This window comes from Danio aesculapii, chromosome 21 (genome assembly GCF_903798145.1).
Source record: "Danio aesculapii chromosome 21, fDanAes4.1, whole genome shotgun sequence".
NCBI lineage: Eukaryota > Metazoa > Chordata > Actinopteri > Cypriniformes > Danionidae > Danio > Danio aesculapii.
Window position 1 is genome coordinate 19197146 of NC_079455.1, and position 14452 is coordinate 19211597.

At 34.3% G+C, this 14452-nt stretch overlaps 2 protein-coding genes across 2 annotated transcripts in view; both read right to left on the reverse strand.

Moving 5' to 3' along the window:
- The window catches only part of pcxa (pyruvate carboxylase a), a 233831-nt gene extending 226770 nt beyond the window's left edge, over positions 1-7061 (reverse strand). The window contains exon 1 of the mRNA XM_056446283.1: positions 6726-7061. The gene's annotated coding sequence lies outside the window, so the exon portion shown is untranslated. The remainder of the gene's footprint in view (positions 1-6725) is intronic.
- Positions 7062-7968: 907 nt separating this feature from the next.
- Positions 7969-13646, reverse strand: calm3b (calmodulin 3b (phosphorylase kinase, delta)). Its single transcript, XM_056445825.1, has 6 exons — positions 13320-13646; positions 12503-12533; positions 10825-10968; positions 10636-10742; positions 10407-10542; positions 7969-9563 (listed from the first exon to the last, which is right to left on the reverse strand). Exons 1-6 carry the CDS (start codon positions 13320-13322, stop codon positions 9535-9537), a joined length of 450 nt encoding a protein of 149 aa, XP_056301800.1. The 5' UTR covers positions 13323-13646; the 3' UTR covers positions 7969-9534.
- Positions 13647-14452: the final 806 nt, after the last annotated feature.

The following is a 14452-nucleotide window of genomic DNA, read 5'->3' on the forward strand; positions in this document are numbered from 1 at the left end:
AAGGAGTCTAGTTTCACTTTAAGTCTTCTGTAGTTAGGTACCGAGTGGTCTGACCATTTCTTCTACTTGTCTACTCCTGAATAAGAGATATCCCTCTGCCAAAATCACAACAATGCAGTGCCTGTGCCCAAGCTGAGAGAGAGAGAGAACATGACACTGATACATGAGCTCCTCAGAGATTCCACAATCTGAAGCTGATGTAAACTATAGCAGCACATTTATGTCAAGCTTTAGGACTGGATGACGATGGAGCAGTGCATTGGATTCTTCTTGTGCAACGACGCATGTAATGCAGCGAGCTGGTGTGATTTGGTAAGCAAAATGATCATCAAAATGAAGAAAAATGCCTTTCTTATTAGGTGGCAGCAGGTGGCCTTGAGAGATTTACTGAACCATTCTCATGAAACCTTTAGGAGTATTCTGGCACAGCCGGGTCTATTTAAAAAAAAAAAAAAAAAAAAAAAGTCAAGGAAAACACAGAGATCCACTTACAAACTCGTTCACAGCCATGAGAACACAAAGCCATTATATGCCTTCACAATAGTTACAAGTGCAGAATACTGTCTGGTCTAATTCATTCATTTCATACGGATTAAAAAGGAGACAAAGGAGGTCATTGGCCAATCACAAATGATCTAAAACGCACAACAATTAGTCTTTCAAAGGCTTGTAAATATGCATACAAGTCTGAGGACAAAATTGATGTTGGTATGGCAAAGCCAGGTCTGAAAGGTTAAATAACTTTACAAAAGCTTGAAATTAAAATGTTTAACTCAAAGAAGCCAAAGTCAAGTTATGTTTAACATTTTGCTGGCCTGAATTAGCGTGTTAATCATTTTGTATAGATTGACATTTCAGCATGTTCTTAGCATACATTTTAAATAAGTATATTGTTAAATTCAACAATATGCTAGAATAAATGTTCAAGTAGCATGTTGTTAAAGTATTATGTTGCTAACATGAATTAACATGGTAACATGTTTCGAACATTATTTAGCATGTTGCTAACTTGAATTAGCATGTTTGCTAACATGTTTACAAGAATTAACATGGTAGAATGCTACTAATGTGAGATGGCTTGTTGCTATACGTTTCAAGCGAGACTTTGCAAGCAGCACAAACAGGTATGCTAACATGTTTCCCTCAACCAACTGTCGTGCTGCTTACATTTCTAAAATGTTTAACATACTGATAGTGATAGCATAATAAAATATTGTGTTTCTAACATATTTACTATATTGCTAACATATATTAGCGTTTTCTAACGTGAATTAACATACTGCAGTGCTAGAACGTACTAGCACAAACTCAAATATTCCTAAAGGTTTCTAGTATAGGGTTAAGAGTCATAAACATGAATTAGCATTATGGTTTGCAAGTTTCTTGCCTCTATCATTTAGTAACGCCTGTTAAATTCATTCATTTTCTTTTCGCCTTAGTCCCTTTATTAATCAGGGGTCGCCAAAGTGGAATGAACTGCCAACTTATCCAGCAAATCTGCATTTTACACAGTGGATTTCCTTTCCAGCTGCAACCCAGTACTGGGAAACATGCGTACACCACTCACACACATACACTACAGCTTATTTCGTTTATTCAATTTCACCTATAGCGCATATCTTTGTTTGTGAGGAAGGAAACAGGAGCACCTGGAGGAAACCCACGCCAACAAGGGGATAACATGCAAACTTCACACAGAAAACTCTAACTGACCCAGTCGGGATTTGAACCAGCGACCTTCTTTTCTGTGCAGCGACAGTACTAACACTGAGCCACCACGTCGCCAGAGTGTTAAATTAATATATTAAATGAATTACTGTTCTGACATGAATTAGCATGTTGATAGCATGTTTTAAACACAAATTAACATGTTGCCATTAGGAACTGACACTAATCACTAATAGTAAGATAATTGTTTCTACCTTATTTTTGCTCATGTAATATTTTGTGGCATACTATGGTACATAATACAGGAATGTACATGTATGAATACATAAACAATTACAACAGTGCCAACTGAGATATAATCATGCATGAATAGACCGCTTTTTAAGTGCTGCAATGTGGCTAGTGATGATGACTAGGATGTTTCCCATAATTCAAGAGCTATCAGGTTTATGAAAGAAGTTCTTAAGAGTCATATCAGACACCTTCTGCTCTCCATAAAACATATTCAGCATTGTGTAATGTTGTATATATATAACAAAAAAACTGAGGTCAAAAGGTGAATGACAATGACAATATGACCAAAAGCAAATCAGTATTTTAATATCAACTCCTATAGCACAGCACCCATGAGAATGGTTTTTATCCATTTGATGTGTTGCAAAGAAACATTTGCATAAATTCAATTAACTGTTTCTTTGTTGTTTTTATGAATTAGTAACCATTTTTTAATCACCTTGATTTAATAAATTACTTTTAAACGGGTCTGCCATGTGGACAAATTATTAAAATCCAGTATTTTAAATTAAAGCACCTAACAAATATCATAATACCAAAATGCAGACACTTTTTTTATATTACGTTGGGGCTGCATAATATTGGAAAATCTGACATTACAATATTTTGTTTTACTGCAATATATATATGCGATATGCAGATAATTCACCAGATGATTTGAATATGATGATGATGATTTGACTTGAATTTGGAAATATTTCATTCATTTAAATAGACTGGGATGATCAATGTGTTTATGCACTGCATCTGCATAAATTACAAGCAAAATAAATAAATAAATAAATAAATAAATAAATGCTTTACGGGTTTCTGGGGTTGTCTAACAGTACTCAAGTACAGAAATTGCAACAATCAAAGTAAATAACAATGGTCTCATTCATTGTATAAATAATTGTTTAAAAAAAAAACAACCAACATTTATTAATATCTTTAAAATCAATAATCTAATCCTGTGATGCGACTATTGCAGATACTCACATTGAGATATCGATGCTCAAATGATATATTATTGAGCCCTAATATTGTCACTCTGCTGAACCACCCAAGTAAAACTTGGTATTCATATACTGTACTTGGCAACGGTCCAACAACCTTTGATAAGAGAGATAATATTTATCACATTTTTGAAAAGACAAAACTCTTCAGCCAACTTCCTCCTTTCAACTTAGAACAATGCAGTCCATGCCAGCCATTCTTGTAATGATGAAACTCTGCGCAATGAGATAATAGATTTCTAAACAATTGCAGTCCGTTTCCTGTTCCCTCAACCACCAAGATTGTGTTGGTTGACACATCAATTAATGAACTCCAATACAAATAAAACAATAATAATAATTTAATCTGATGTTTTGGGCTTGAGTGCCGTTGCATGTTGTGTCTTGAATGAACAGATAATAAAACCAAGGTACAGACTATAAAAGTGTCTCTTTATAGGCGTGTTTAGACTATGCAGAGGAGGAATCATAACTGACACGTCTGACAGAAATACCTTCCCTTCTAAGCACAGTTATAATCCGGAAGAAAACAAGGAAATATTTGACAACAGTTTGACAAGAGTTTAAAAAACTGACAGCAATATCCCAGTGATGCATATTGCTTATCCTTTTTTCTCAACTTTCAAGTTATTTTATGTTAATTAGTTACATTTGATCCTGGAAAGAGGCAGTTATAAACATTTTAGAGGATTTTTTTACTGCTTTATGTTTACAAACTTGCACGGCGGAGGTTACTGATTACAAACTTCAAAAATGAAAATTATAATCAGAAACCATCTAGATTTCTTGTTTTTGACTGCACTGGAATTTAAATCAGGTCATTTATGAATTCAAATCTAATCAAATTGATTAACAAACTATTACAAGTATATCAAAATGTAATATAGTCTGCATTTTTTGCATCTGAGTAGTAACTGTAACCAGATTACATAATCGGAACTTCATTTTATATACTGAAGTTTAATTTTAGAGCAATGCGCAAAACATTAGTCTGATGAACTGACATGTTTTGATGCTAATGTTAACGAGAAGAAAAATTAATGAATCACTGGATTTTGAAAGGCTATTCCATTCAAAGGTCAAAGAAGCTGAGGAGTGAGATGTTTTGATTACAGAAGAAATCAAATAGAGTGTTAAAAATTGTGAATGGATGCATGTGACAGTCAAACAACATTACGTTTTTTTAAACAACAGACATATGGTGGATCCAGAAACCTGCTTAAAATTGAGTGATACTGATATACACTGATTATAGGTGGTCAACTTTAGTCGTGGAGGCACACTATTATGCTTCAGCGTTAAGCTTCATCTCTATTCAAAACACAACTGACTGTCATTTTTTTTTTTATATTATATATATAAAAAATTTTTTTTTTTTACCTTAAAAGTAACACAGAGCAATACAAAAGGCAACAACCAATTATAAAGACAGAAAAAAGGCAAACAAAAACAAAAAAAGAGACAAAAAAAAAAAAAGATTTTAAAACCATTATTACATCAGTTCCTCCAGTTTTAGGTTAACTGTTACACAAATATTTCAAGGCCAGTGGGAACAGGCAATATGGTGATTTGCAGACAATGACAAGGTTTTACCTTTAAACTGTTATACTTGGCATTTGGCATAACTAAAAAGGGTTACCAGGTGGTTTCGAAGCCAGCAATGTTATCAGAAAGATTGTGTCTAGGTCTATCTAAATGTAAAGTGCTAGAAAATTCTGAAAGCCAGGATTTAAAAAGTGGTTATGATGCCTTTTTCCATAGACAAAGAATAACTGACTGTCATTTTTAACCACAGAAGATATGGGTAGGCCCACACAGAATCTGCGAGCACAGAAATTCACAGATTTTTAGCCCATCATTAAGTATATTTATTAACTATTAATATTTATTCCGTTTTTTTTTTTTTTTTTTATTAATTTCAGTAATATTAGTGACTAATATGAAAATGTTCATTGTTTGTTTACAACACATTTTGTAAAGTAATATTTTCTGTCTTTTAGTAGATGTATTATATAATTTATATGAGAGACTAGCTTTTTTTTACCAAATAAATGGATCTTGTAATTGGATTTGCATTGTAAACATTAAACAAAAAAAAAGTTAAGGCATTATTTTTTTATTTAATGTATTAAGCTTTGAGTCAGACACTCCCAAAATTATTCCTCATGATTACTCTGCACAGAAATAGCAAAAAATATCCACAGATTATGTCTGGCCCTAGTTATGGGCAGTGGTGCAAAGATTACAAATACTCAAATTACTGTAATTGAGTAGTTAATCTCAGGAATTGTAAATACTAAAAATGTGTACTTTTAATTTCCCTTGAGTACATGTTTAGTGCTGTATTAGTACTTTTACTTCGCTACTTTATTTATTTCTTGTCTATGGTGATTGAGTAGAAAAATCATTCCTGCAATTCCTGTCCAATCAAACCGCACATAGAAAGTGAATCACATAATATTGAACAACCTCAAGACATGGGCGATATATAAATCCAGCAAACTGTATGAAAGCATTAAAATTGTCCAAGGAGATCTTCCAAGCCAAAATCTTCACACACAATGACCCAGAGACAGTTTAGACAGTCTGAAAATTGCCAAATAGTCTTAAACATAGAAACTGAATACACCACAGAATGTTACGTTTACACACACCAGCACAAAATGCATATAAAAGCATAAGCTTTTAACAGCATACTCACTACTCTTAAGCACTTTTAAATGGCCTACTTTTTACTCATACTTTGAGTAATATTTATAACAGATACTATTACGCTACTTGAACTACATTCTTGGGCATGTAATGGTACTTTTACTGGAGTATGACTTTTAAGTACTCTTTCCACCACTGGTTATAGGTTGTATTTTTGCAATTGTTTGATTAAAGATGGGGGTCTACTCTGAACTGAAAATATACACATTTCTATACTTTATACACAACTAAATTTGTTAAAATCCTAAAAGTTTAAACTGGTAATCTTTTTTAAATCTCAGAAACAAAATTGTAATTAGTGACAATACCAACTTTCCTGGCACATGTTAACCCAAAAACTCAAAATAAGCCTAAAGCACTATTCAAATTAAAAAGTTTTGCAAGATATACAAGCAAAAACATTAGGTTCATTATTGAACTGTGACATCCTCCTGATTAAGCAGAACACAAAATGTCCTAAAGTAAAAGTGAACAGTTCTATTTAAAGAAAGATTTTGGTGATCACACACACTTCAGACTCCACTGTCATGCTCGGACTGAACAGATGAACGCTGAATTGCCGTGGACAGCTGCCAACCCGAAAGTGAACCGCAACTTGCTGCGCAATGAAGAGCCACTTTCCCGTGGTTGGTTGCAACTATTCAGTACTTGTCAAACGTGCGTGAAGCCACGAAGAGTTTATGTTTGGTTATGTGGCAGTAAATAGTTTATAGGTCAACCATGTGAGGTAAACCCATCAGCTTGTCCAGTTTGCTTCATTCATTTGGCACATGGGTTAGCAAACAGAGGGAAAGCACGAGAGTCCAGCGCACTTTGGTCGCATGCTGCACGTCTTCAAAACAAACTAATCTAACCTGTTTCATAAATGTTTACTGCAGAAGCCACGACTGCTTGTTCATTGGGGAAAAAGCAACGTAGTTGTGAGCGAGTTACATCCTGCAGCTTGTGTTCATAAGCAACATATCCACACCGTGCATGCAATATAACGTAGTTTAAAACAAAAAGCGGCTGTCATTTAATATTATAAACACATAACATGTGAGAAAGCAGTCTTACCTTCTTTTTCTTGTCTCACAGCAGCTCAAGTTCCTCCAGAAGGAGCGTGAAGACGTACAAACCCCTGCGGGTAAATTCAGTGAATATCGAGTGTACGCAACTTGCGTGGATGCTTAGTGAAGTAACTATGCGCCTGGCCCGAATTCGCGTATTTACATCTCCTGTCAGTGTGTCTGTCGCGGACGAATGCTGCAGCTTAACTAATTTATAACCAATGTCGCGTTCAGGTCGTCTGAGTTGGCTTGTCCTGCCCAAATCACTTCAACACACTATTTAGTATTTGGCCCGTTGCAAATGTTTTCTAGAATCAATAATCCACCCATCTGTATGCTGCCAAACTATTGGCGTTTTGCGAATCTGCCTTCCCGCCCACCTCACTTGTCATTTATGTGATTGGTTGGTGATGAAACAGGCGGTGCCTTATTCGCTCTGCGTCACGTCAGTCACCAAGAGCTTTGTACAGGTACCGCTATTGGACATTTGAGGACATTTGGGAGTTGTAGTTTCAAAAACGAGGAAAACACTACAAATACATATTAATTACTGCACACGTTTATACAGCATACATTTAAATTTCCATTATTTTTTTTATTAACCTTTTAGTATAGTTCATGTGGCAAAATACATTTTATTTAATCAGTTTTAGTGAATATTGCTGATTTAATCTTCTAGTTTTAGCTAATTGTATGAAACAAGAATAAAATTTTGACGTTTACTACTTTTTGAGCTTAACTGAATGCTTGAAAGCAATTATTTTTGGTCTCTTTTTAAAGTGAAATTAAAAATAAACATTTGTAAGTTCATAGAAAAGTAATACTTTCTTACTTGATTAATTTTTCCCATAATATTTACTCAAAACTGTTCTTTAAAAAGTTTTAAAATATGAGTTAAATGTCTGGCATGCCAGTTTCCAAAACAAAAAATGAGCACAGTACCAAATGTTTGTACTAGAATAAACTAATTTCTGATTAGTTTCTAGCACAGTTGTATTGAATTGCAATGAAGTGTGACCATTCTTTCAAGTTCTTTTAAAAGAATTTCAAACATTCCAAGTGGTAAACCCTTCCTTTTCATACCATTCTGAAACATGAAAAAGCTTTCTGTAGATTTGTGTAAACAAATGACAATAAACACAATAGATATGCATTAAAAGCACTTTTCTGTCTCTCTTACACTATAGTTTAATAAGCCCATGCAGGTTTACAGTTATATAGGCAACAGTGTTATGAACAAAAAGAGGTAATTTAGAAACAGAGGTCCAAGACGTTTATTTAGCAAGAAAACCAGAGTTCTGCAATGGAATGCATAACATTTCATCTTTTAACTATATTACCTTATGGGCAGAGGAAGAGAGAGGAAAAAAAAGAACCAGACAGTAAACTTCTCAGAAAAAAAAAGAACATATTAAGGTAATAAAAAAAACAACAACAGCAGAATAAATTAAAAACTGGGGGCAGAAGATGCAATACTACCACCATAATGTTTGTGATTCTACCATTAAGCGCTGTTTGTTTAACCTTGGTTTATACAGTTACAAAAAAAGAGAAGAAAAGAAATTGGATTTCATTCAAAGCGCCTGCATTTGCAGGTTTCATGGCAGACAGTCTATCTGGAGCCACTGTGCATGGAGCACGACTACAGGACCAATGGAAGAGGAGAACATGCCGCTGTTTCCATGATAAATTATTCTGAAAAGATCATACGACGCAGGTGCTTTTGATGAATACAAATATATCGAACAGCCTGCAGGAAGAATCAGCATACAGCTTCAAATGTATTATTTTTCCCTAGACAGAAATGGTCCACTGACTAGGACACCAAGTGCAGCATCAAAAATGTAAGACTGTATAGTAAAGTGAAAACTATTCTACATCTTCAGTACAAACTCCACACCAATAGAGCTCAAACCAAACGTTAAACCTCTCGACACCAGTCTAGAACAAATTGGTGGCATTTGCTTTGGGGTAGTAAAATTAGTGAGGATCGAAAAGAGGTCAAAGCCTTTCCACCACTAATCTCAAAAAAAATACAAGAAGGGGCAAAACAAGCAAATGTTAACTGAAATAACTGGTCCCCAATTAACCATTTCTGGATTATTTGTCTATTTTGATTTATTTATTTTAACCATTAGTTATGCAGTCCCTAAAGAACAAGCCCTATACCAAAACGTTAACTGAACTGCGTGGCTCCACTTTAATTCCAACTGCAAGCACTCGCTCAAACACACAGATCTACACTTACAAAAACAATCACACGATGACATGGAAGTTTGAGCCATTTTGTTATATAAAGCCCCTGATTATCCATGAATGGTTATTCACCATACAGTTCTAAGACCACTGAGCAGAGGTTGCATGAGAAACATGCAGTTAAAGGAGAACTAGCAAGTTAGAAAAAGAGGCAAGCTGGGAAGAAAAAAAAACACACACGCGCACACACACACACACAGAAACATGCCAAACATAAATAAAGCATGCATTGCTCGTCCATATAGTATGTCACAATCTTTAAAATATAGATACATGTGTTACACTGCTGTTATCACCATCATATATGCAAGATTTAAACTTGGTTGTGCATGTAAATATTTTTTCTTCCAAAGAAAACCAGATAATGCGGAGGATGAAGATGACAGGAGATCGTGTTCGAAAACAAGCAGAGCAGAGGACTGATCAAACTAAGGGAAGGATTGAAGAGAGCAAAACTAAATGGAGAGAAGTAAGAGACTGGGTTGTGAATGCTTGTTGAAGGTTGACAGTGAGAGTGCTGCCCACTGTTTGGTCTGTTGTGCTCCTTTTGGTTTCCAGTTTTACTTTGCTGTCATCATCTGGACAAACTCTGTGGAGACAAATTAGAAAATAAAGGGAAGTAAACATGCAAATCTATACAAACCACTTCCACAACTATACATTGTATTAGACTTGAAGTTTTATATCCTCATAACATTATTCAGCTCTAATTATATAATAGATGGTAATAACAATATTACATCACACTTACTACACTTTCTACTTTATTTATTGAAATAAAAAAAAGATTTAAACTGAATCATTCTACATTTTTATTCCAAATATTAATTATCTATCTATCTATCTATCTATCTATCTATCTATCTATCTATCTATCTATCTATCTCTTAACGTTATTACTGCCAAGTTATTTAGTCTCTTTAAAATAACTTTATAATTAAATTTCATACTTTATGCTTTTTCACTAAACATTTCCAAGAGTTCCCCATTAATATGGAGTGATTTTATACTGCAAAAATTATAATTGCTACAAATATTATCTAGGAAGAAAAATAAAAGTTGTTTCTTCATATAATAGTATTGTATTTATTAATTTACTCATATGCATTTACTTATTGTGAATAGGGGGTTTCCAAATGAGGAATGAATATAATATTGATTTAAAATTTATTTTAATGCCATTTGTAACTTTATATTCAATATTTTATTCTAATAAAGCTTGAGCTTTTGAAAAATTATATTTAAATCATGTTACAATTATTAACCATTGTAATGTTTTGTTGCCATTTTAACCTTCTTTTTCCATCTTCGGTTATTAAATTAAATATGTTATATGCTTTTTTCTCCAAACACAATTATAGAACCACAAGCTTGCCATTTAATAAGATGTTGTTGATATGCAAGTACACATAATATTAACATGTGAAAATACCTTCATAGTTAACCTGGCCATCACCATCAATATCTGCCTCCCGGATCATCTCATCCACTTCCTCATCTGTAAGCTTCTCCCCCAGATTTGTCATGACGTGACGCAACTCTGCAGCACTGATATAACCGTTTCCATCCTGTGAAACAATAGGCAATATATCAGATAAAGTGAATTCTAAAGCAAGTTCCTACAATAACAGATATTTCAAAGGCACAAACATTTTCTCTACCTTATCGAAAACTCTGAATGCTTCTCTGATTTCTTCCTCGCTATCCGTGTCCTTCATCTTCCTGGCCATCATAGTAAGGAACTCTGGGAAATCAATTGTTCCGTTGCCTGAGAAAGGATTAAAAAGATGACAGAATTAGAAACACTCAACAACATGACTGTGGCATTATATGTGGAAGAGCTTCCTCACCATCAGCATCAACTTCATTGATCATATCCTGAAGTTCTGCTTCTGTCGGATTCTGGCCTAAAGACCGCATGACAGTCCCTAATTCTTTAGTAGTGATGGTGCCATCACCGTCTTTATCAAATAAGGAGAAGGCCTCCTTGAATTCTAGAAAGTAAATAGATGCATTTTATAATTGGTTAAATTAATTCCACAGTTATTTCCATGTCATGTTGCTAAAGAAACAGTTTAATAAATAATCTTACAGTTCACTCATCCTGAAGACATCCTAGGTGTTTACGCTTTTTTCTTTCAGGTGAACAATCAGTTAAATAATATGCAGTCTCTTCAATCTTTGTAAAACTCAATGAGTTTTTGAAGATTGAGAATTTTTCCATCATAAAAAGTAATCCATATGAATGTAATGGGCTAATGAATAGCTACTGAAGCAAAGTGATGGACTTTTGTAAGAAAATATTCATATCTAAACCTATTAGCACAGGTTTGATGTAACTGCTATGTATTTGATTATGGGTCCCAAGTTTTAGAGACAGAAAATGTGAACTGATTGCTTTTTTTTGAAGAACTTGTGAAAATAAGTTAATAACTGTAGATTTACACAAATATTGGTCTTAAAATTGATTTCCAACATGTGTCAACTCTTCTGAAAGCATGTACTGAAGTTGCTGGAAGCCAGCGATTAAATACCTAAATATGGATATTTGTCTCATGGATTACTTTTATGATCAGGTATGAATTTTTGGAGATTCAAACTCTAAGGCACTATTTGCTGCCATCAAACTTACTGAGTATTACTTAACCTGTTAACCGTTACCACTAATTATGAACATAGATGTGAAAATGCGTAAAAAATAATAATAATAATAAAAATAATAATAAATATATATATATATATATATATATATATATATATATATACATATATATACACATATATATATATACAATATATACACACATATATATATATATATACACATATATATATATATACACATATATATATATATATACACATATATATATATACACATATATATATATACACATATATATATACACATATATATATACACATATATATATACACATATATATATATACACATATATATATATACACATATATATATATATATATATACACATATATATATATATACACATACACATAATATATATATATTAAAATAAATATTTTTAAAAAGAATGAATAAGTCACAGATGCAATTGTACAATAAAAACACTGTACTAAATATTAAGTAAAGCAAGTGTTTTACAAAATGTTTGATATATAAAACTGCTAATAAAAGGCCAAACACCTATCCAAGTTTCATTAGATTGTAAACCAAATTTAAAATGTAAAGCTTGGCAGTTTGCGATGAGGGTGGAGCTCAGTAAAAGGTTTAAAGTTCTATTTCTATGCTGTGGCAACGTCTTATTAAAATGATGTTTACAAGTTAAATAATAAAATGTAAAGCTTTGAATGTAGAGAGAATATATACTTGATCAAGTCAAACATAAAATATGTTTCCTATTCGCTGTCAATAGAACCCACCAGTGAACGTATGACATTAATATAACTTCGTTCGTCGGAAATAAGAAAAGTAAACACAGCTGTGATGGTGAGTAAATTCTATGCTAAATGATCTTTCTTCGAGTGAACCATTCAATTGCCTTACCAGCAATCTGCTCCTCTGTTAGCTGATCAGCCTATAAGCAAGGACACAAAATGGAATAATTAAGCAAAGAATAAAATCAAGATTGTTTCCAGTCATCCTAAAGCTCTAACGTTACTTTATTACGTGAACTGAGCGTGTCCAACACCTGATAGCGCGTTTTACAAGTTTGATGATGTCATTCATCACTACAACGCCCAACTCATGGCTCTGTGAATTAGCAAAACGCCGCTGTCACGGCAGACTACACTGCTGTATTTGACTAAAATAGCATACGCGCGATGTTTTTATTGCATTTGAATATGGCTTATAGTTACTTGAAGGCCAGCTGAATAAATTAGTTCGCATCCCATCTGAAATTATGAGCACATATTTAGGAAAAGGCTGAGCCATTTTGCACAAATGATGTTACTAGTCCAATCTAATGTAAATGAGGCCGAGCTGTACATCCATCAACGATGTTTTTCGAGCCGTTGCCTGCTGACGCCGACATGAGGCGAGCTAGCAACAGGGAATCAATCAAGGATGTGCTAGTAAAACGCATTTCACGCTGTAAACACTTGGCGCCCTTTTGAGACTATATGAAGTGCTGCAAAATATTTACGTTGCATTGTGAAGTGTGAAAACTGCGTGTAATCCATTTTAAGAGACGTTTGCCCTAAAGCTCGCGCGCTCTTTCAACAGAATGACGGCTAGCTCTCGAGGAGCTAAGCTAACGCTAGTCCATTCACACCTATCACCTCGCCATTACACCGAGCCATTATTTGTATAGCCACGTTTGACTTTAGCTATTAAAATAAAGAAATGAAGCCGTACTTACCATTGTATTTTAGTGTGGCCTACGTTGCTCGTTCCGTAGAGAAAATAAACGAAAATTCAAGCGTTGCTTCCCACCCGTGCGATTGTCAAGCACTATCTTCTGCTGCTGTGCGCCCAAATTCAATATCACTCCGCCTTGGCTCTTCGGTCCAAAGTGGGACGTCGCACTCCTTGACAACAAAGCTGTTGCTATGGTATCCCTACGCCACGTAGATAAAATATTTTACCTCCGAATCAAATAATAAAAGCGTTTTACTTTCTTTTAATGAAGCAAAATAATGTTATCTTCGGTTTCTAGCATTGTCCTTTCCAAATGCTATAGCACACAACGGCGGCTTTCGGTTGAACGTATGGTCCGAGAGTTTATATATAGAAGTCTGATGGCGCTCGTCAGCTGACCTAGGAAATGTCTTTTGATTGGTTATCAGCCACCTGCAATGCGTCAGGGAGTCCTCGAAGAGAGCAGCTCTTAAAGAGACAGACGCGGGAAACTTAGTTGTGCATATTGTGCTGCAGTTGCATGTGAGTCTCTTGTTATAATAATTACGGCAATTTAAGTCAATGCCTTCATTTTAGACATATTATTTATAAAAGTAAAAAAAAAACTCACACGCTTAGATTGTAAGCAACTACAGTGTTACCTAAAAGTGTAGGCTTGGTCAGGTTTGTGGTCCCCCATGAGTAACTGACCCAGAAAAGTTTGAGAAGGTAGAGGACACGAGGAAAGAGCTCGTTTATCAGTGTGATTTTGAGTATGTAACTATTTCCGTTTAGATCTAAACTGTACACATAATATCTGCCATGAAGACTTCAGAGACCTCAAATACATGAGACAGTTTCCCTCATCACTCTTTCAGGCGATCTCTGTAGGGGTTCATAAATCCGTAATGCTTTAAAATAGCCAGGTGAGACTGAGCTCTCCATATGCATAATGAATAGCTCTAAATAAAGAAGTCATTAGTAGAGACACCTGATATCATGCTATGCTGGAGACAAAGAGAGCTGCTCCATTTTATGGTGGCAGATTTTAATAATTCAGCCACGTCTCTGTTACATCTCATTATGCTGACAACACTTATGAAAATAGATGAGGGAACCCCACCTGAAAGAATACAATGACACAACAAACAAAGA

What these genes read in the sequence shown, in the direction of transcription:
- calm3b (XM_056445825.1), bottom strand. An exon ending in CAATGAAGTTGATGCTGATG is followed by an intron (nt 10,743 to 10,824) that starts GTGAGGAAGCTC and finishes ATCCTTTCTCAG; the next exon opens with GCAACGGAACAATTGATTTC. An exon ending in CATTCAGAGTTTTCGATAAG is followed by an intron (nt 10,543 to 10,635) that starts GTAGAGAAAATG and finishes ATTGTTTCACAG; the next exon opens with GATGGAAACGGTTATATCAG.